Source organism: Python bivittatus, unplaced genomic scaffold (assembly GCF_059951505.1).
Source record: "Python bivittatus isolate LINGU-HERP-01145 unplaced genomic scaffold, Pbiv_v1 ctg000530_np1212, whole genome shotgun sequence".
In the NCBI taxonomy this organism is placed as follows: Eukaryota; Metazoa; Chordata; class Lepidosauria; order Squamata; family Pythonidae; genus Python; species Python bivittatus.
This window is the reverse complement of record NW_028277085.1, coordinates 1,908,254-1,925,586: the sequence shown is the minus strand read 5'-3', so window position 1 is coordinate 1,925,586 and position 17,333 is coordinate 1,908,254. Positions and strand designations below refer to the sequence as shown.

Sequence of the window (17,333 nt, the reverse complement as noted above, 5' to 3'; positions counted from 1 at the left end):
TGGAAAAGCTGGGGTTAAAAGTTAAGTTGCAAAGAAAGGAGGGCTGCCAGACCTGGACTGTGGGCACCAGGGTGTCCAGCAGGTGGTAGCAAAGGCATTTGGGTGGGTGTGCCCATGCTGCCCACTAGCGGTCATCTGGATTGTGCAGTCCAAGTCTGGCACCCCCAAATAAAATCAAAGAGGGAGCTCTAAATAAATAAAAACATGTGCCTGCACCCAGAACTCAAGAGTTTCTGCATCCAGAACTCAAAAATCCGGCATCCTCTTGAACTCCCGTGGGTCAAACGTCACGCGGGGTCCTGCATCTCCGATGTTCCCCAAGTCTGGCAGCTTTTCCAATGAACCAACATGACCTCTAAATTCCAAAGTTGCAATTAACCTCTGGGTTAAAGCAACAAGATGCCCTGCTCTGTGAAGGCTCGGCTGGAGATGGTTGGAAAATGTTCTCCTTGGGTTTGGCGGCCTTCATCCCACACAGGCAAACTCCTCCTGGATTTTCTCCGGAGAGGTTTGCTTGGCAGCTTTAAAGCCACAGCAATCGAAAAATATCAACAATGTTAGATTTCAAAACATTTGCCTTAGGAGGAGAAACTTTCTCGACGAAGACTGTAGCCGTCGTGATGGTCTATCTAGGGAGAACCACGGCTATGATTGCTACAGAATGGACAGGGGAACCTAGAGGAAAGGGCCTGAGAAAACTGCAAGCAAAAACAAAGGATGGGGACCATTGAAACTATCATCCTAGTACAGTGTTTCTCAACCTTGGCAACTTTAAGATGGATGGACTTCAACTCCCAGAATCCCCCAGCCAGCATGGAATTAGACTCTTTCATTTGTCTCATCCCTTTATTCTTTTCTTCCTGAGAATGTGGTAGAAGAATATCCTCTTATGTAGCTGGCTCTGAGGAAAAGACTATCAATCCACATTTTGCTGAGGAAGTTGGATTGTTGGGTGTTTTGGTTTTTTATCGATGGGGTGTAGGCAACCATGCAAGACGAAACCGAATGACCCACCATAGAAACCTGTTGAACAGAAGGAACTCCAGAACGGCCGTGCTATCAAGTTGCAGATGGTCACTCTACTCAGCTCTTGAAACTAAAAGGAAGTCCTCAAACAAGCCTTAAAATATATCTGACAGTTGAGTTGTGCTCTCTGTGGGTTTATATTGTCCATGTAAAGAAAGCTGTTGGGTTCTCTGTAGACTACCTTCTAAAATATCCCAAAAATCAGGAGGAATCTGGTAGCAGCTTTTCTGAGAAGTTTTATTCAAAGGCAGAAGCTTTTGTGAGCTAGAGCTCGCTTCACCAGACGCATGGAATGGCTACTAAAAGCTTCTGCCTTTGGATAAAATTTGTGAGATGGAAAAGAGGCTACCAACTCCTCCTTACTTTTGCTACCAAAGACCAACAAGGCTGTCCTCCTACATCAGGGTTTCTCACTACTGGCCACTTGAAGAGGTGTGGACTTCAACTCCCAGAATTCCCCAGGCAGCCTTGCTGGCTGGGGAATTCTGGAAGTTGATGTCCACACCTCTTCAAGTGGCCAAGGTTGAGAAACACTGCCCTACAGTGTCCAAAAGATACCTTGGTTCCCCTTCTCCTTTTTGTGGTTTTCTGAAGAACAAAAGAGAGAAGGATTCAGGAAGAAGGGTTCACCAGCTTCTGATTCCCTGTCTAAAAGGTTTCCAATGTATTAAGAGGAGAAGTGAAAAAGAAGAAAACCAGTACAGTGGACTTCACATCAGCATCTTCTCAAGATCCAGATGTTATGTTTCTGAATGCACAGGAAATATGTGAAAGATTAGCTATCATGGTCACTCTATTTCTGCACGTTTATATCTCTTCATGACCTTCAAACCAATGTGTCGTTTTCTTCTAAAACAGTGTGTCTCAACCTTGGCCACTTGAAGAGGTGTGGACTTCAACTCCCAGAATTCCGAGAGTTGAGGTCCACACATCTTAAAATTGCCAAACACTGTTCTAAGACCTCTTTACTGCTTATGAGCTTCTAAGGAAAACCATTGGGGAATTCCTTTCACAAATGGACATTCCCAGAAGGTGACTCTAAACCTTTGGCCAATTCTCTGTGAAAAATTAACTTCTGCATTCCAGTAAGCCCCAATCCTCTCTTACTTAAATAAACCATTTGCTTGCTCTTTAAAGAACTTTTGGGGAGGGGTGCGGGGAGAAGCATTCTTGCAGAAAGGAGAAGGGGAAATCACTACTGCAGCAGCGGTTGCCATTCTGCAAAATTAAAGAAATGCTCCCATGAGTTGCGAATAATGCCACAGGCTTAATCTTTGCACAGCAAAGAGCTGATGTTTTCATTGCACCAGCAACGCAACAGAAACCCATCCCTCTAACCCCCTCCCCAGCAGATAGGCGGAATGGCTAGAATGCACTGGGTGGGACATGGGAAGTTCAGAGAAGGTACCTAAAATGCAGTGAACCCATCAACCCCCCAATCCAGTGTTTCTCAATCTTGGCAACTTCTGGGCGTTGAAGTCCACACATCTTAAAGTTGCCAAGATTGAGAAACACTGCTCCAATCCATGGCTGCAGCTTTTTTCTAGGCACAGCAGGCCTATGATCTAGCACTTATGTGAATTAAGTTGCTAGGGCAGATCTGCCCTTTTTGCTTCCTCCTGCACCAGTATGGGCCCCCCACTGCTTCCTGAGTGCAGGAATGGATGACATCATCCTCTTCCCATCCCCAGCCCAGTCCAAATTCACCCCCGCTTGTGTTTTCCACCATCAGTTCAACCCTATTTTCCAACCCCAGCTCTTCAGAGCTGATGGTCTCCAGAGCTTCTTTCTATTCCAGTAGCAACCCAGCTCTGATTCAGTAAGTACCTGGCATGCCCCCTCAACTCTCCTCCATGAACTGCCCGCTCCCCTCCATCAGCTGCGCCTGCCATTTTGGCTGGGCGTCTCTGCTGGTCCGCAGTGGCTCCTTTTTTGAATAATCTCGTGGTGGATCCAAGGATGGACATGAAGCCAATGAACTATCCTCAACCCTGGAAACTCAAGCTCCATTCAGCTGTTACATATCCCAATGGCACCCTTTGGGTTTCTGCCCAGGCTGGGTGAGAACATGCTCTGTTTGCCTTCCCACCCCCTGTCTACTGTACTGCAAAGTTTCCCTTCCTTTTCCTTTATTTTTTAAACATCTTGAAGCTGCAACGTAGGATCTGGTTTATATGAAGCTGAACTATCAGTTGCTCCTTACGGCAAAGATTCCATGGGTCTACAAGGGAACAAAAGAACAGTCCATTCCCTGTTGCTTTGATTATTGTAGCATCCGTGCAACAGTGGTGCCAGAAGGAGGAAAAAGAAAACAGAAAATGTTCTGCATTGGTATCGAAGGGCTAGTGGTGGTAGGTGTTGAAGGCACCCATTTGGGTGCAAACATTTGGGAAAGGAAAGGAAAGGCACAGAGTCTAGTGAGGAGGGAATGGATGGGAAGACCAAGAAACAGAGGAACAACCAGTCAGGTGGCCATAGTCCAGCCTGGCCCCATGGCCAGCCCACTGCAATCCAGGCAGGAGTTTCTGCAGGGTTAAGAAATAGCTGGGAGCAGCATGAGGGACAAGAAGCTTAGGCTGCAGCATGACATTGCTCATGCCCTCCTGTGGGTATCCATCTGAACCAGGGAGTGCTTTAGAGAAGAAACAGAGCTTGAATATCTCTGAAAAAGAGATACAGGGATTCCATCATGTCTGCCTGTCTTTCTTTGTGCCTGCCATGTTTATGCATTATAAAGTCCTTGAGCTGGAAGAGGCCACGGAGATCATCACGTTGCATCCACTGCTCAGTTCAGGGATCCAAATGAAACCCTCTCCAACAGATCCGCTAACTAGCCTCTGTTGGAGCACATCCAGTGAAGTGGCTTCTCCTTTCCTCTTGGTCACTGGCTCTCTCAATGTTAGGAGGTTTTCCTAAGGTTCAGTTGGAATCTGCCCCCCCATCCATTATTGTAAGTACGTTGCCCAAGGAAATGAGACAGAACAGGTTTGGTCTTCTTGCATGTGGCATCCTTTCAAGGTCCTTGAGAAGTAGTATCAGTCTTTTCTTATCAAGGCTTAGCAAAGCAAGTCCAACCTCATCTCCTGCGGCTCACTGATGGAAAAGGTCATGTTTAGCATTCAGTTTCTGTGGAGGCTTTTTCTTGATTTCTTTTCCGCTCCTCCATTGCAGATCCAGAAGGTACCATCAGGCTGCTGATACTGCTGGCGTGTCCTGGCCGATTTAGCTTCTCCTTAATGGACTTGGTTTTCTGAGAATGGCTGTGTAAACTCTTTGACCGCCCAGGTGAAAATCCACAAGTTCTTCCTGACTTCACCAAGAGCTGGTTGCAAGTTGGCCTCCTTAGGGTGAAAGGTGAGGTCACAGGGGAGAGACTTAGACCCTCAACTTTGCCAGTCTCACTATTCTCCTCAGGGTTGGCCAGCAAATGTTTTTGCTTCTCTGGCTTAGGCACAATACCTGGATATTCAGGCGGGAGCTCATCAGCCGCTTTTTGCTGAAGTTCATACTTCCACTCAGCAGTCCATTGCTGAATTACAGAAGGGCACACTTGGTTCATGACAGTCCTACATTCTTTGTCCATCACTGTCCAGTTGTTAATCCCGCCAACCAACTTTCCACCTTTTGCAAAAATAAAACTCTTTGACTTCATTATGGCTGCTTGACAAGCATGGCCTGTTTCAGTTGGGTAGTACCTCCTTGCTCTAGGCTTGTCCAAGGGGTAAGAGATGGTGGCTTCCAACTTGGTCCTCTCTAGAGGCAACTGGGCATTCCGCAGATCTGGTTGGGTTCTAGACTGACTGTTCACAATACTATCTGTTTGTCTAAGGGTTTGAGATATGGACTCATTGTTTGGACAGTGGTCTTGTGGGTCTACTGAACTGGAATATGACCTAGGGACAGTCTGAATGACCTCTAAGGTGTTTTTACTGGTTTCCACAGAGGTTGCCGCATTTGGGCAAAAGACAGAGCGGAGGCTTCCTTGGCGATCTGGGACCAGCTGTATCTTGGAATCTGCTTTACGTAAGGTCAGTGCTGGAGACAACGGAGTGGGCAACGTATCATAGACCAGCTCATCAGTCTGGTAGCGATAGATGCTGTAACCGTCAGAACTATTGACGCTGCTCTGTCTCAGGAGGTAAGCAGCATCGCATTCAGAGGACGCCCGGGAACGTGTGTGAGTCAGCTCTGTTTTGTCAATGCCCGCCAGTTTCTCCAAAGCATTTGCCATTCGGCCAGAGATGTCTTCCAGCTGAGAAAGCCGAAGATCCACTGTCTGAAGAGAAGCTTTCATGAAATGCTCCCTTTCGTTCACTTCTTCTAATCTCATAGACATATTTTCAACTCTATGGAGTAGAAACAAATAGATGGTTAAGCAAAATAGCCCGATGGCCTCTTGCACACGGGAAGGACCAGTCTGGAACCACAGAAGTGAGGCAAAGATTCCTTTAGTTCTTATCAGGGTTTTAATTGGTTTAACTGATGGATTCTGAGAACATTATTTGTTTGTTCATACCTAAGGGGCAACATCATGAAGGAAAAACAAGAAAGTAGGAAGTCAAGAAGTGAGAGTTAAAGTACTTTAGTGGGGCCAGGTGTTCTGTTGGACGATTCAACCTTTTCAACAGTTGCAATTTAGCTTCCTTATAACAGTTTACCCTTTTAGCTGAAAGCGATGGCTATCATTTAACTGCCGTGGGGTCAGGCCCCTTGAGTTGTCAAAAGCGCACTGTCCAATCACAGGTTCCAAATAAGGAAGCTGGGTTGAAAGAAGGGATGGAAGTATAATCAAATATGAGGGCATTAAAACATAAGGAAACATGTTCTTCTCGAATCAGTCTTAGCTGGATGACTTTAAAGAAAAATCTTGGATTTGTGGAAAGCAACAGTTCCCACGATATTCAGTGGATGAGAACTATTCATAGGAAAAATTATTCCTATTTCCAATTTTAACGGGAAGACTCAGAAGAGAGATTTAATGCTGGAAGGTGATTCTCCCAGTTGGGTGTTGACTTGGGTGAGCTCCAGAATTTTAACTTTCAACCACTGTATGTTAACATGGGCATAGAAATGGCATTTTCAGGTGAAAAGTACCAAAATGCTTCCAGCCAGTGTTTTCTTTTGCTTCTTGGGAAAAGGAGAAATTCCCTCCAATACCTTTCAGAAGTAACTCGGATACGTTCATCATTTGACGACTGCTCTTCATCCTCTTTTTCCCGGAAATATTCCTCCACACATTGCTCCTCAAATTCGTAAAGTTTCTTCAACTCTTCATCATTTAGAAACAGCTCTGAAATGGATGGAATGAGAAGAGTTATCAAGTTACGTTGCTTTATTTTGGGGGAAGAACTGCCTAGCAAGAGCCATGGTTTTGAAGAAGCAACTACTGTGCACTGCATTTTCATATTATTTAAAAGAACAGATGGAAAGGCAGATTTTTGCCTTTGTTTTGACAATTATTTTGTTCAATTCTGGTCTGTTGCCATAAGGCTGAAATATGGCAAGGGAGCAGAAAGTAGTGACTAAAAACTGGTTTGCTAAAGTTACTGATTTAAAGTTTTTGGGGAGGTGATGGTGGAGAATATTATCAAATGCCACTGACATAAATCCAGCTTGCCATTTTAGTGTGAGAACAATGGTACAACAGTTGTGCTGTCAAAATAATTACTGGAAAGCATCTTGGAATATTAGCAGTCCAGTCTTGACCACATTTACTCATAAACAATCCCACCCAATGCCTGGAGGGAGCCTAGATCCAACCCTCTGCAAGGTGCAGAAAAAACAATGAAACCTTCCATGAGATGTAGCACCCCGCTTTGTCTTAAAAATGTCCAAAAATGGAGAACCTAGAGATCGCAGGTGGTTTAACTGACTTTCCTGAGAATTGCAGAGGGCTACATGAATGGTCTCTTTCAGCTCTGCAGGTCTATGATTCTAGGTCTTCTGTGGGGAAGGGTTGCCGTTTATGGGTCAAGAAAAAAATCCCTGCAACAGATCATGGGAAAGGTTGTAGTCCACCTTCTTCCCTAAACTGCTGTTTTTCTATTTTGGGGAAAGATGTCTTCCCAGGCAGGAAACAGAGCCCCAATGATTGGAGCTTAGGTGTCTACCAGATAAGAATATTCTCCCCATACTCAGCCCGCGATCCTGCTCATCTTGATCCCCTTCTTTTGGCTTCTTCCAGCGGCAGCAAAGGCGGACAATAATGATGTAAAGGTGGCTGAAGATGATCATGGGTGGTGGGAGAACAGGCCTGTCGTGGAATGTCATGATCAGCTGATACCGCTGGAATTTCCAGACTTGGTTGGAGATGGATTTCACTTCAAAGAAAGTGTTGCTGCAAGAGACACAATGCCACCATTCACACACATCGCTGCAGATCTCTCTACTATGAAGCTAGGGTCCATCTAGAGATTCAAAGGTTGGTCCGGCTTTCCCCAGTCTGATGCCCCCTAATGTTGGGCACTGCAGGCTTCACAGAGTTCCAGCCAACCTGATTAATGGGGCAATTATGGGAATTAAGGTCCAATATCTCTGGAGCTCACTAGGTTCAAGAAGAGTGCTCTCTAGATCCAGATCCAGTGGATCAGCTTGGCCTGAACAGTGGGGTTTGCAAATCTTTTGCTCTCTCCAAATTCAAAGCACTTACTTCATTAACCTTCAGGGGAACTGCAACTGAGTTAGCAGCTTTCATAGACTGTATCCCAGAGATTGGCACGGGGGAGATGGGCGGCATACAAATTTAATAAATAAATAAATAAATAAGTAAGAATCCTGGCCTTGTTTTGGGCTCATTTGCTTTTTCCACCTTCTCCTTTCTTGCTCTGATGCAACTGTAAGCTGGAATTTGGAAGATACATACTGTATTGTTGGCAAGCCTGCTGTTTGCCTAGAATGTTCTTGTGTTCCATGTGTACAATATGCAAGTTTTAGTGCCTCTAAAATTCTCTCGCCTAAGGAAACAAATATTTTCTTAGAGCTTAGGAGAAAGCACCACTCATTCCACTTCTCTAAGCAATCAGAAGTTACAGAAGCCCAGGCCGTTTTTTAAATTAATTAATTAATTTGTTTATTTTATATATATATATATATATTTCCATTCTTTCCCCTTGAACTAGCTTGCTTCTAGTCCTTTAGCTAGGCAGTGTAAAGATAAAGGTTGAATCATGTTCTCTGGCTATCTCCTAGCCTTTGGGGGGCATCTCGTGTCCCAAAGGAACACATCTTTGGAATGTCACAGGTTTTCTCCAGGTTCAACTCCCAGACTAAGCCCATCCTAAGAGTCCTACTCACAGAACTCCAATGGGAAACCCATGATAGCATAGGAATACATGAGATCCTCCCCTTTGGACGATAGTTCAGCAATGAATAACTGCATCATCTTACTGTATCATGGGCTTGTTGACAAATGTCTTCAGGTTTCTGTCTTATTCCCTTTCGTTCCAGGGTGATTTGCACAAGTACAAATGTGTTAAGCCCATGACCCAATTCCTAGACTGCTGATTTTATTTACCAACCCTGCACATAAGCATCATTGTGTTGATATTTACAAAATAATGCTTCTCTCTCTCCTCCTGATGCCTGTAAGAATGAGCTGTGCAACTGGCAAACAATTCCTTTTCAAACACATGCCCTTTTCAGTTATTGGACACTCAGCTGCAGGCAATAAAATAAAAGATGGTTTGTTGTTGATTTCAAAGCACAGCACCCAAAGTGGGCACAGTCATGTGGGTCTAGATCTTTGCTTTTGGGGCCAGGCAGAGAAAGATAAAAATGTGAGCTGTAAATATTGCCTTTTCTGTCTCAGCCCTTGTTTTCTGCGTGAAGACAAAAAGTGGATGAGACAGAAGGTTAGTGGGAGATAAATCCAACAAATGAATCTCTACCCACCACCGTTGTGCTGAAAGAACAGAGAATGACTTATGCAATCTGGCAATAGTTAGCACTTGCTTGTTTTCCTATGGGTATACAAAATCCGTGGCATTAGTGGCCACGGATTTATGGTTGCTGTGCAGTTTCTTCTGTGCATGCTCCTAGATCTGCTCCCTCCCTGTCTGTCTATCAGCTTGTGCATGAATCCCGTTTCTGTCAAAAGTAATACTTTTTTGCTTGTGTTTTAGCATATTTTAATTAATTAATTAATATTTATTTTAATTAATGTTTATTCTGTTTTTATTGTAACCCGCCCAGAGTCACTCTGTAGCGAGACGGGCGGTGACAAATTTGGAATATAAATAAATAAAAATAAAGACGGATAAAAATAAAGTCTGATGCTAGGTATCTTTTGAGCGGAAGACAATGGGAGGAAGCGAAAATACTCACTTAAAGACAGCAATCAGCAGGTTGACCAGGAGAATGTTGGCAACCAGCAGGTAACAAGCCATGATTGCAGGAGTCAGCCAAGCACCAGGAATACAAGGGGGGAGCCGTTTCCCATCCTCGTCATAAAGGTTCTCCCCACAAGGAGCTGAGAATGACATTGGATTAGCCTTCACGCCTGTGGCACGGACACTCTTCTGAAACATTATTATGGAGGCTTCGGGCACCTGTTGAAGTGACCTTCAAGTATCTTTTTCTTAACTACGGTTGTGGGGAAATGTCTCTAACAAATCTTGGAGGCTTCCTGGATGTGGATTTCATAATCTGGGTTCCAGCCGCGTCTCTTCAGTGAGAGAAAAGCCGGTGGATTTTAGGGGCCGGGGGCAGCGATAAGATGCTAGGAAGCATCTCCTCAAATGACTGAAAAGACTTTGGATCTATGGCGGTGGTGAAACACCGAGTCCCCTGCTCCCCTCTCCAGCAGAAGAGAGCAGAAGCTACAACAGATGGAGAAGCTACAGTCGCCAACCTGAATGCAAGAGTAGCGTTCAGTATAATCGCTGCTCAGACAGACCAAGCTAAATTCTCACTGGTTGCTCATCATCTCTCACTCAACGTGCCCACCAAGCCGTGCAAACTGTGGGTTTTTGGCAGGCAGGCGAGTTTAAGAAGCGTGTTGGAGGTGGCTTTGGGGGGTCTCGTGTTACACAGCTGAGCTGAACCCAACCCCAAAGCTCGCAGTTAAGCAAAGGAGGGAATCACCTGCCCAGAAAAAGCTTTTGATTCATTCATCAACTTACGATTAATCTCCATGGCATAGACTACCCCAGCATTTGGAAAGCGAAGAAGAAAACAAAACAAGCAGAATTAAAGAGAGGAGAAAGGAAGAAAGGAAAAGAAAAAGAATAATGGGAAAGGAAAGCACATGACTGGTATTATAAAACTCTTCAGCTGCCAGAAAAAGATAAGGCTGTCTGATATTTTAACAGGCGAGATAGAGAGTCCAAAACAATAGCTGTGTCATGACTCCAGAACGCTCTGAATTTCCTTTTCTCTTTGTCTTTCTAAAACATTATACCGGGGAGCTGGCAGATGATCATGCAAATATGCTAGCTATTTCAGTGATGTAAAGGAACGTGTGGGGTCACTCTCAACACAAGCACAAAAACATCACCGTGGAATCACACACCATGGACTGCAGGGCCATCCTGGGAAGACTGTAATCTGCAGACAGAGTTGCGAGTGTGCAGACTGAACTCTTCCCAATCAGCAATTGGGAGGATCTTTGACCGTAATAAAGATTTGATTTGATTTGATTTGATTTGATTTGATTTGATTGTGAGGGTCATTGTCTGGAGGGAAGCAAAATTTTGCAGCCAATGGAAGCTCTAAGCAGCCATCACTTACACGCTGTAAAGCCACAGGGGCCGGAAAGCTGCTGTTTATTTATTTTAATTATTGACATTCTCAGGAAGCTGAATTGTGGTTTACAAAATGGGGATCTCTACGAGAAGACCAGTACAGTATATTTAGTCCTGCCATTGTTCTCCAAATGCCAATTAGAGACTTCTAAGCAACTGCTATAAAAAGTCGCCAAGGTTACTTCCAAATCCAGAAAAGAAGCAACAAGAAATGTTGTAGGAAGTCCCAAAATTCCCCCTCCTCAAAATAGGCCTTTGGTTGCACGTTTATATCTCTCAGGGTTCGAACCTTACAATGGCTAGAAGACAACAAAATACTGAATACGCTGGAGAAAAAGTGGATGGATGCCGTGTTACTGGAAGGAACACTTCCTTGCCTTTCAACGTCACAAAACGCAAGGGTTTTCCCCAAGATGATGGTTCAGTTGGGAGAAATAACAAAGGTAAGGCTGCCATCAAAGGAGGAAGAGGTTCCAAATTCAAAAAGGGATATGGATTCCTTTGGATCTGATCATCTGCCTGAAAAGAGGAAACAGAATCTTACTATGAATTCTGCTCTTACGGTCTATCTGATCTGCAAAGACCTCTCCGTAGATCATCCAGTAAGGCATGTAGAAGATATTACGGGCCAGTCTCCAAGAGGGTTCCTCGTCGGGATGGAGGATGGCTTGGCGGGCCACCCCAAAACTCATCAGGACCACCAGCATAATGACCACAAAATACAGCATGTCAATCATCTGTCCAAAAGAAGAAGTTGTGTTAAGACTCTGGGCTAAAGTGTTAGTGGGAGTCAGAAGGAGCATAGTCTCAGTACAGGAAGCATTTACACCCTCAACCTTTGGTCTCAAGGAAACCTCCAAGAGCATCTAGGGAGAAGTGGACTTGACAAGGTCTCCAGGGGAGTGGGAACACCAGTTTTGGATGTTCTGTTACAAGGGCTTCATGATAAAATAACCCCGCCAAACTGTTCACCACAGGACCTTCATAGGCAGTGACTGCTCTCCTGTCTTGTGGGAGAGATGAGCATCTTTCCCCAATTTTCCCTAACCAGATGATTCTAGAGACACCCCCATAGGTGGTTCCTAGGTCCCTCAACAGGTTTCTTGGTTCTTCCTGCTTTTAGGCAACCCACAGCCTATTCTTTCCTCCTGCCACTGTCTTCTGCTGCAAGTATCCACCTGCATTTACCTACCATCTTTCCAATCATCATGACGTAGGGTCCCAAGTATTTGTTCACACCAAAGATGTCCAGGACACGGATGTACCAGAAAATGATATCCACACAATAGATCACTCTTCCGTAACCCATGTAAGGTTGGTTTTGCAAGCGAAGAATAGCTCCAATCAGGAACACAGAAATGGCCACCAAATCGGTGATGTTCCAATATTCCTGCAGCCACACTTTGATTTTCTGACTTAGCTTCCCCGGTTCTGACATCAAAATCTGAAAACAAAGCAATTCAGGTGGGTAGGTGGAGAACAGAGAGAATAAAATTGGAGGGGGAGAGAGAGAGAGGAACAGGAGCCGGATTTCTGTTACACGCTTCCGCATGTGTTAACCTAGGAGCAAGTCTCAGAGGTGGAATGATCTCAAAGTCAGTCAGAACCTCAGGGTTTCCTCCTTGCTCCAAAGTTTGTCCTGAACTTGAGACCCTAATTGTTCTGATATCTCGGTTCATGATAGAAAGATGCAAACCATGCAGATCTTTTCTCATGTAGGAAGCTTCTCCTTTCTTCAGACACCAGTCCAGGCTAAAGATTTTAGAGGAACAATCATAGCACTAACTTTACTCACCTCCCTGACTTTCTCTAAAGCCAGAGTCACGATGTACGAGATGACCACCCATTCTTGGACCGAGGGCCAGCGTTCCATCCGAACCAAGATGATGTAATTGAACAACATTAAGTAGCCCAGGTAGGATATCTGAAGGGCGAGATCATGCAACTCATGTCTTGGCAGATCTGTCTGAGGGCAGTGATAACACTTCCTCTCCGAATCACAGGATTTTAGACTCAGAAGAGACCCCAGAGGACATCTAATGTAATCACGTGCTGAAAGCAAGTCTCTGCTCCAGCACACGAGAGCCCACCACCCCCTGAGGCAGCTTATTCTGTTGTCCAGTGATTTTTTACTATTGGGAAGTTTTGCTAATGTTAGCTGAAATCTTTTCCTCTGTTATTTCCCCTTAAGAAATCTGGTTCTGCCTTCTGGAGAACAAGGATGGCAGTGTGGTTCCAAAACTTTGAAAGGGGATGAAAACAAAATCAAAGAATACATTACGATTAATTCTGTTCTCAACATTGGGGGGAAAAAGAGCCTGTCGCCTGTGCTAGGATGTTTTCTTCTCCAAGTTATAGCCCAAGGAGTCCATTAAACATCCGATGCTTCAAATTGAGGCCAAAGAGTTATCAAAACATCAGAAGCTGTTCAAGGAACACGAGGTCCAGCCTTTTGTGCCCCATCTAGAAAGCTGATGAAGTAGATCAGGACCACTTTCAAAAAAAGGTGGTGAACTTCACCTCCCAGTGAGAATTTCCATGTGGCCCTTGAACTACACGCTATTCTGGCAAGAGAGATGCTAGCCATGTTGTTTTCAGACCAGCATGGTTATATTTTTACTTACAGTGTAAAACCAGAACTTCACAATTGGCGCATTATAGAATTCGCAGATCTTAGTTCCAATGGGAAGACCCCTCTGCTTTTTGTTCCCATCCTCTTCATCTCCCTTTCGAGAGCCAACATCAGCATTCGCATCCTGAAAGACACAGGCAACCGGGCAACTTATCCTCCCAAAGTATCACCCTATTCTGCACAAAGAGAGGGAAAACAGATCTTGTTGCTAAGCGGCTTTCTTTTTCTCAGACATGCTTCCACCAGGCCCTAGAGCCTTTCTGTTTTATGGTACAATTGTTCTGCTTTCTCAGATGAATTTCCACCTCTAGTTAACCAGGCTGAGGGTTGGAGACTGTTGCAAAACCTGTTGGTTCAGAAGCCATAGTGGACAGAAGAAATGAAGGTGTCTGTGATGGGCCACTAGAAAGAAAGGAATATTGGGATGAAGTAAGAAGTGGTGAAGGATAGCCCCAGAAAGCCAATCCCATGGAGAAACCGTATAAAGAAATTGGTTGTGGGAAGTTGCTGAGTGCGATGCAACTGGGAGGAGATTTGGGACTTGCATTGGTCATTGAGAAGTGGGCATTTCTCAGTGTCCTCCCACTTTCTTTGGGAAACAGGGAAACCACGATTGTTGAATTTGCTCTGCACCGGGAAAGAGTGAGACTGACCGCATTGTCCTCCTCTTTTTCTTTGCCAACTTCTTTCTCCTTGGATGTTTGATAGGAATAGTCATCATAGGTGCGGAATTCCAGGAAGAGGATGGTGGGAGGTAAGAGGATCCCCATTATGACCTGAGTGGGAAAAGGAGGATGGGAAGTAATTAAATATGATTAAATGCACAGGTGATCATGGAGGCTAACTTTCCCTGACCAGATCCTCTCCAGCTGCATTGATCTTTTGATTCCCATCATCCCCACCAGCTCAAGGGAACAAAAATGGAGGATTTCAACACTGCCCAGACTTGCTGGGAACTGGGCAGCTGGCTTATTTCTTGCAAATCTCTCTGGAGGAAGTCATGGTCTACATCTACCTGAAGACCTGGGTTTTTCCGCATGTGCAGCCTTCCCATCCACATGTCAGTCAACAGCATCTGGCTGCAAGTGTGTGCAATGAAATCCCTGTGTTTTGCCGCCACAGCAAGTTTCAGGCAGGTAGAGTTGCTCCAGTTCTTCAGCTGATAGGTCAAGAGTTTCATGGCCACCTGCTCATCGTGCTTGTAGGACTGATCCAGCAGCTCCACGGCCAGCTGGCCAAAATCCCTGAAGAAGTGAAGATAACAAGAACCAATCAAGGGGATGACTCAGCTCTATCTTGTCCAACAACATCCACAGAGGAGGCCTGATGCTGTGAGTTGAAAGATATTATACAACTATTCTGTCTTTTCTTCTTTAACAGAAGAAGCAGTAGAGAAACCCAGTGTGTCTTCTTGGGGTTCATTAAGGAAGATGTATATATTTTTAATGTATTTATTGACTGTTTTTAGCTTTGTTGTATGCTGCCTAGAGTCATCTGTGATGAGATGGACAGCTATATAAATTGGTTTAATAAATAAAATAATAAATAAATGTTGTTATCGCTACCTGCAGGCTGTAAAATTCAATGGAATGATTGCGTGATAAAAGCTCCATCTGGAACTGGATGGATCAGCTTCTGGACCACTTCGATAGACAAAACCAAGCTAATTTATGGAACAGCATAACCTACAAGTGGTTTTTGTATGACACTTTTATAGCAAACCAAGCTGTGATTTAAGGATAAACAACTGTATGAGTTGCTTCTAAATCAAGTAACATATTTAATTATGATACCACTGGACAACTTTTTATAGAATATTCATGGGATGATTTATGTATTAAAATCACTAGTTTAATTAGAAATTGGATACCAACATTATTGTCCATTGTTCCTGTTTATCTTCCTTTTATTATATTGCCCTTTGAAAGAAAATAGTAATTTCCACTTATTCTTAGTAATCATCCTTGAGTTTGCAAAAATCTTTTAACAGCTTAAAAAGGAAATTAAACTAACAAATGCCCAGGAGGACATCACAGAAATTAACCAAAGATACACAGATCAGACCAGTAAAAGAAAGAATACCTGTGATAACTGTATAAAAGAAATAATAATAACTCCATGTAAGCTACATTTCCATCGAGAGAAAGGATAAGAATATGTTGCAACGGGAAGAATAGTTACATGTCTGTGACCTCTTCAGAAAGGCATCTTCTGGGCGTCTTGGTCAACTTTCTTCCTCCTTGATCACCCCCTTTTTTATTTCCATAAACCACGCACAACCCAACCAACAAACACAAATCTACAGTTTTTCAAAAGGGGGCATAAGGAGGCAGGTGGATTGCTTTGCTCCTTCTGAGAACGGGCGTTATGTTGTGCATGAACCAATCCCTCGTGCCCTCTGACTCACTTGGAGTTGTTGTCCAGATCTTGGGAGATGTCATCTACCAGCTCGCTCTCCAAGGACTCGTGGGCCATGGCCTTGTAGAGCTTACAGGCCACCAAGGCTTTGGCCATGGCTTCTTCTCCACGCTGCCATAGAAAAAGGGCCATTTTTTGCCTCTTCATCAACACTGCCCAAACCATGAGCTCGTGGAAGGGATACTGGAAACGGCTGACTTCCGGATCGTCCAGATCGATGCTAACATCTTCCTCCTTCTTCCTTTTCCTTTTCTTTCCTTTAGTTGGAGGCTCGTCATCCTAGGAAGGAACAGCAGAGTTGATATCGCCTCAGGGCTGTGCTATTCTCAGACCTCTGCCGTTATCTGCAAATGATTTGGGTCATTCATGGGTTCATGCATTAAGGAAAGGCCATGCGGTCTTATTGGAGGTGCCCAGAACAAGGCAGGGAATGCTGGCATGCTGAGTCCTTATGCTGAGGACAAGGGGGTATTCTCACCCAGATGGCATGCAACTATCCAGCACAAACTCACGACACACGCTGTTGGGGGAAAGCATTTGAGGGCCATGCTACAACTGGGTAGGCGGCCGATATGTGGACAGGTACCTTCAAACAGGTTGGCTCTCTTCTGCCATCAAGCTTAGCCAGCATGGCAGCAGCTTTGCTGGTTTATCTGTTGTTTATTTAATTTGGACTCCACATTTTTCTCTACACAACTTTTGACATCTGGAATGTTCCAGGCTGGGGAAAGCTAGCGGATTGCCTAGTTGCAGTGTGCGTGTGTGTGTGTGTGTGTGAGGGAGAGAGAGAGAGAGAGAGAATGAGTCACCTTAATGTTGAATAATTGGAGATGACATTAGGATATTATTGAATTCCCTGTAAGAAATATTACCTGTAAATACATATTCAAGGGAGACTTCAATCAGCTTAAGATCAAAGCCTATAGTATATAACAATTATTTTGATGTGAGTTGTAGTGGTTCTTTTTGAATGTTATACTCAGCTTTGGATAAAAAAGCCAAATAATTCTACGCTTGTAATCCTGACACCCTAAATTGTAATTAACTTTGATAGAACAGTTTTTTTCCTTCTCTTTTGTATTCTCAACATTCTGAGCTACCTAAATAATAGAAGGTTAATCATTTTCAAATATATTACACAAACAACACGTGCAATGTGTTAAGATGTATAACAACATAATAAAAAGGGTGGAAAAGAAATATGATCTGAAAAATGAAGATTAAATGATTACTGCACTCACCCCTCATGGTGATGCCATGAAAGAATTGCTAGGGTGCCACAGGAAATACAGAAATTGGATACATGTGTGCTGTGATACGTACATGTGCATTCTCCTCTGCATGCACATGTACAAATACGCATGCACACACACACACACAGAGTGTAATCCACTGCCCTGTTCTTCCCTCCTCCTAACCAGCCTCTGCCCCATCCTGTTCCATCTCTAAATTAAATGTTCTCTGGTCAATTTAAGCACACAGCAGTACAGTTATGGGCTACCAACAGACGAGAATCT

General features: G+C 44.1%; 1 protein-coding gene across 1 annotated transcript in view; it reads right to left on the bottom strand.

The window, feature by feature from the left end:
• Positions 1-3,099: 3,099 nt before the first annotated feature.
• TRPM1 (transient receptor potential cation channel subfamily M member 1) overlaps positions 3,100-17,333 on the bottom strand; it is a gene marked incomplete at its 5' end in the record, with an annotated part of 47,221 nt that continues 32,987 nt past the window's right edge. Inside the window, 12 exons of the mRNA XM_088148680.1 lie at positions 3,100-5,372; positions 6,184-6,316; positions 7,161-7,363; positions 9,349-9,493; positions 10,146-10,166; positions 11,311-11,503; positions 11,959-12,210; positions 12,562-12,690; positions 13,391-13,522; positions 14,052-14,174; positions 14,414-14,642; positions 15,806-16,095. Of these exons, the coding sequence (XP_088004806.1) occupies positions 4,139-5,372; positions 6,184-6,316; positions 7,161-7,363; positions 9,349-9,493; positions 10,146-10,166; positions 11,311-11,503; positions 11,959-12,210; positions 12,562-12,690; positions 13,391-13,522; positions 14,052-14,174; positions 14,414-14,642; positions 15,806-16,095 (3,084 nt within the window). The remainder of the gene's footprint in view (positions 5,373-6,183; positions 6,317-7,160; positions 7,364-9,348; positions 9,494-10,145; positions 10,167-11,310; positions 11,504-11,958; positions 12,211-12,561; positions 12,691-13,390; positions 13,523-14,051; positions 14,175-14,413; positions 14,643-15,805; positions 16,096-17,333) is intronic.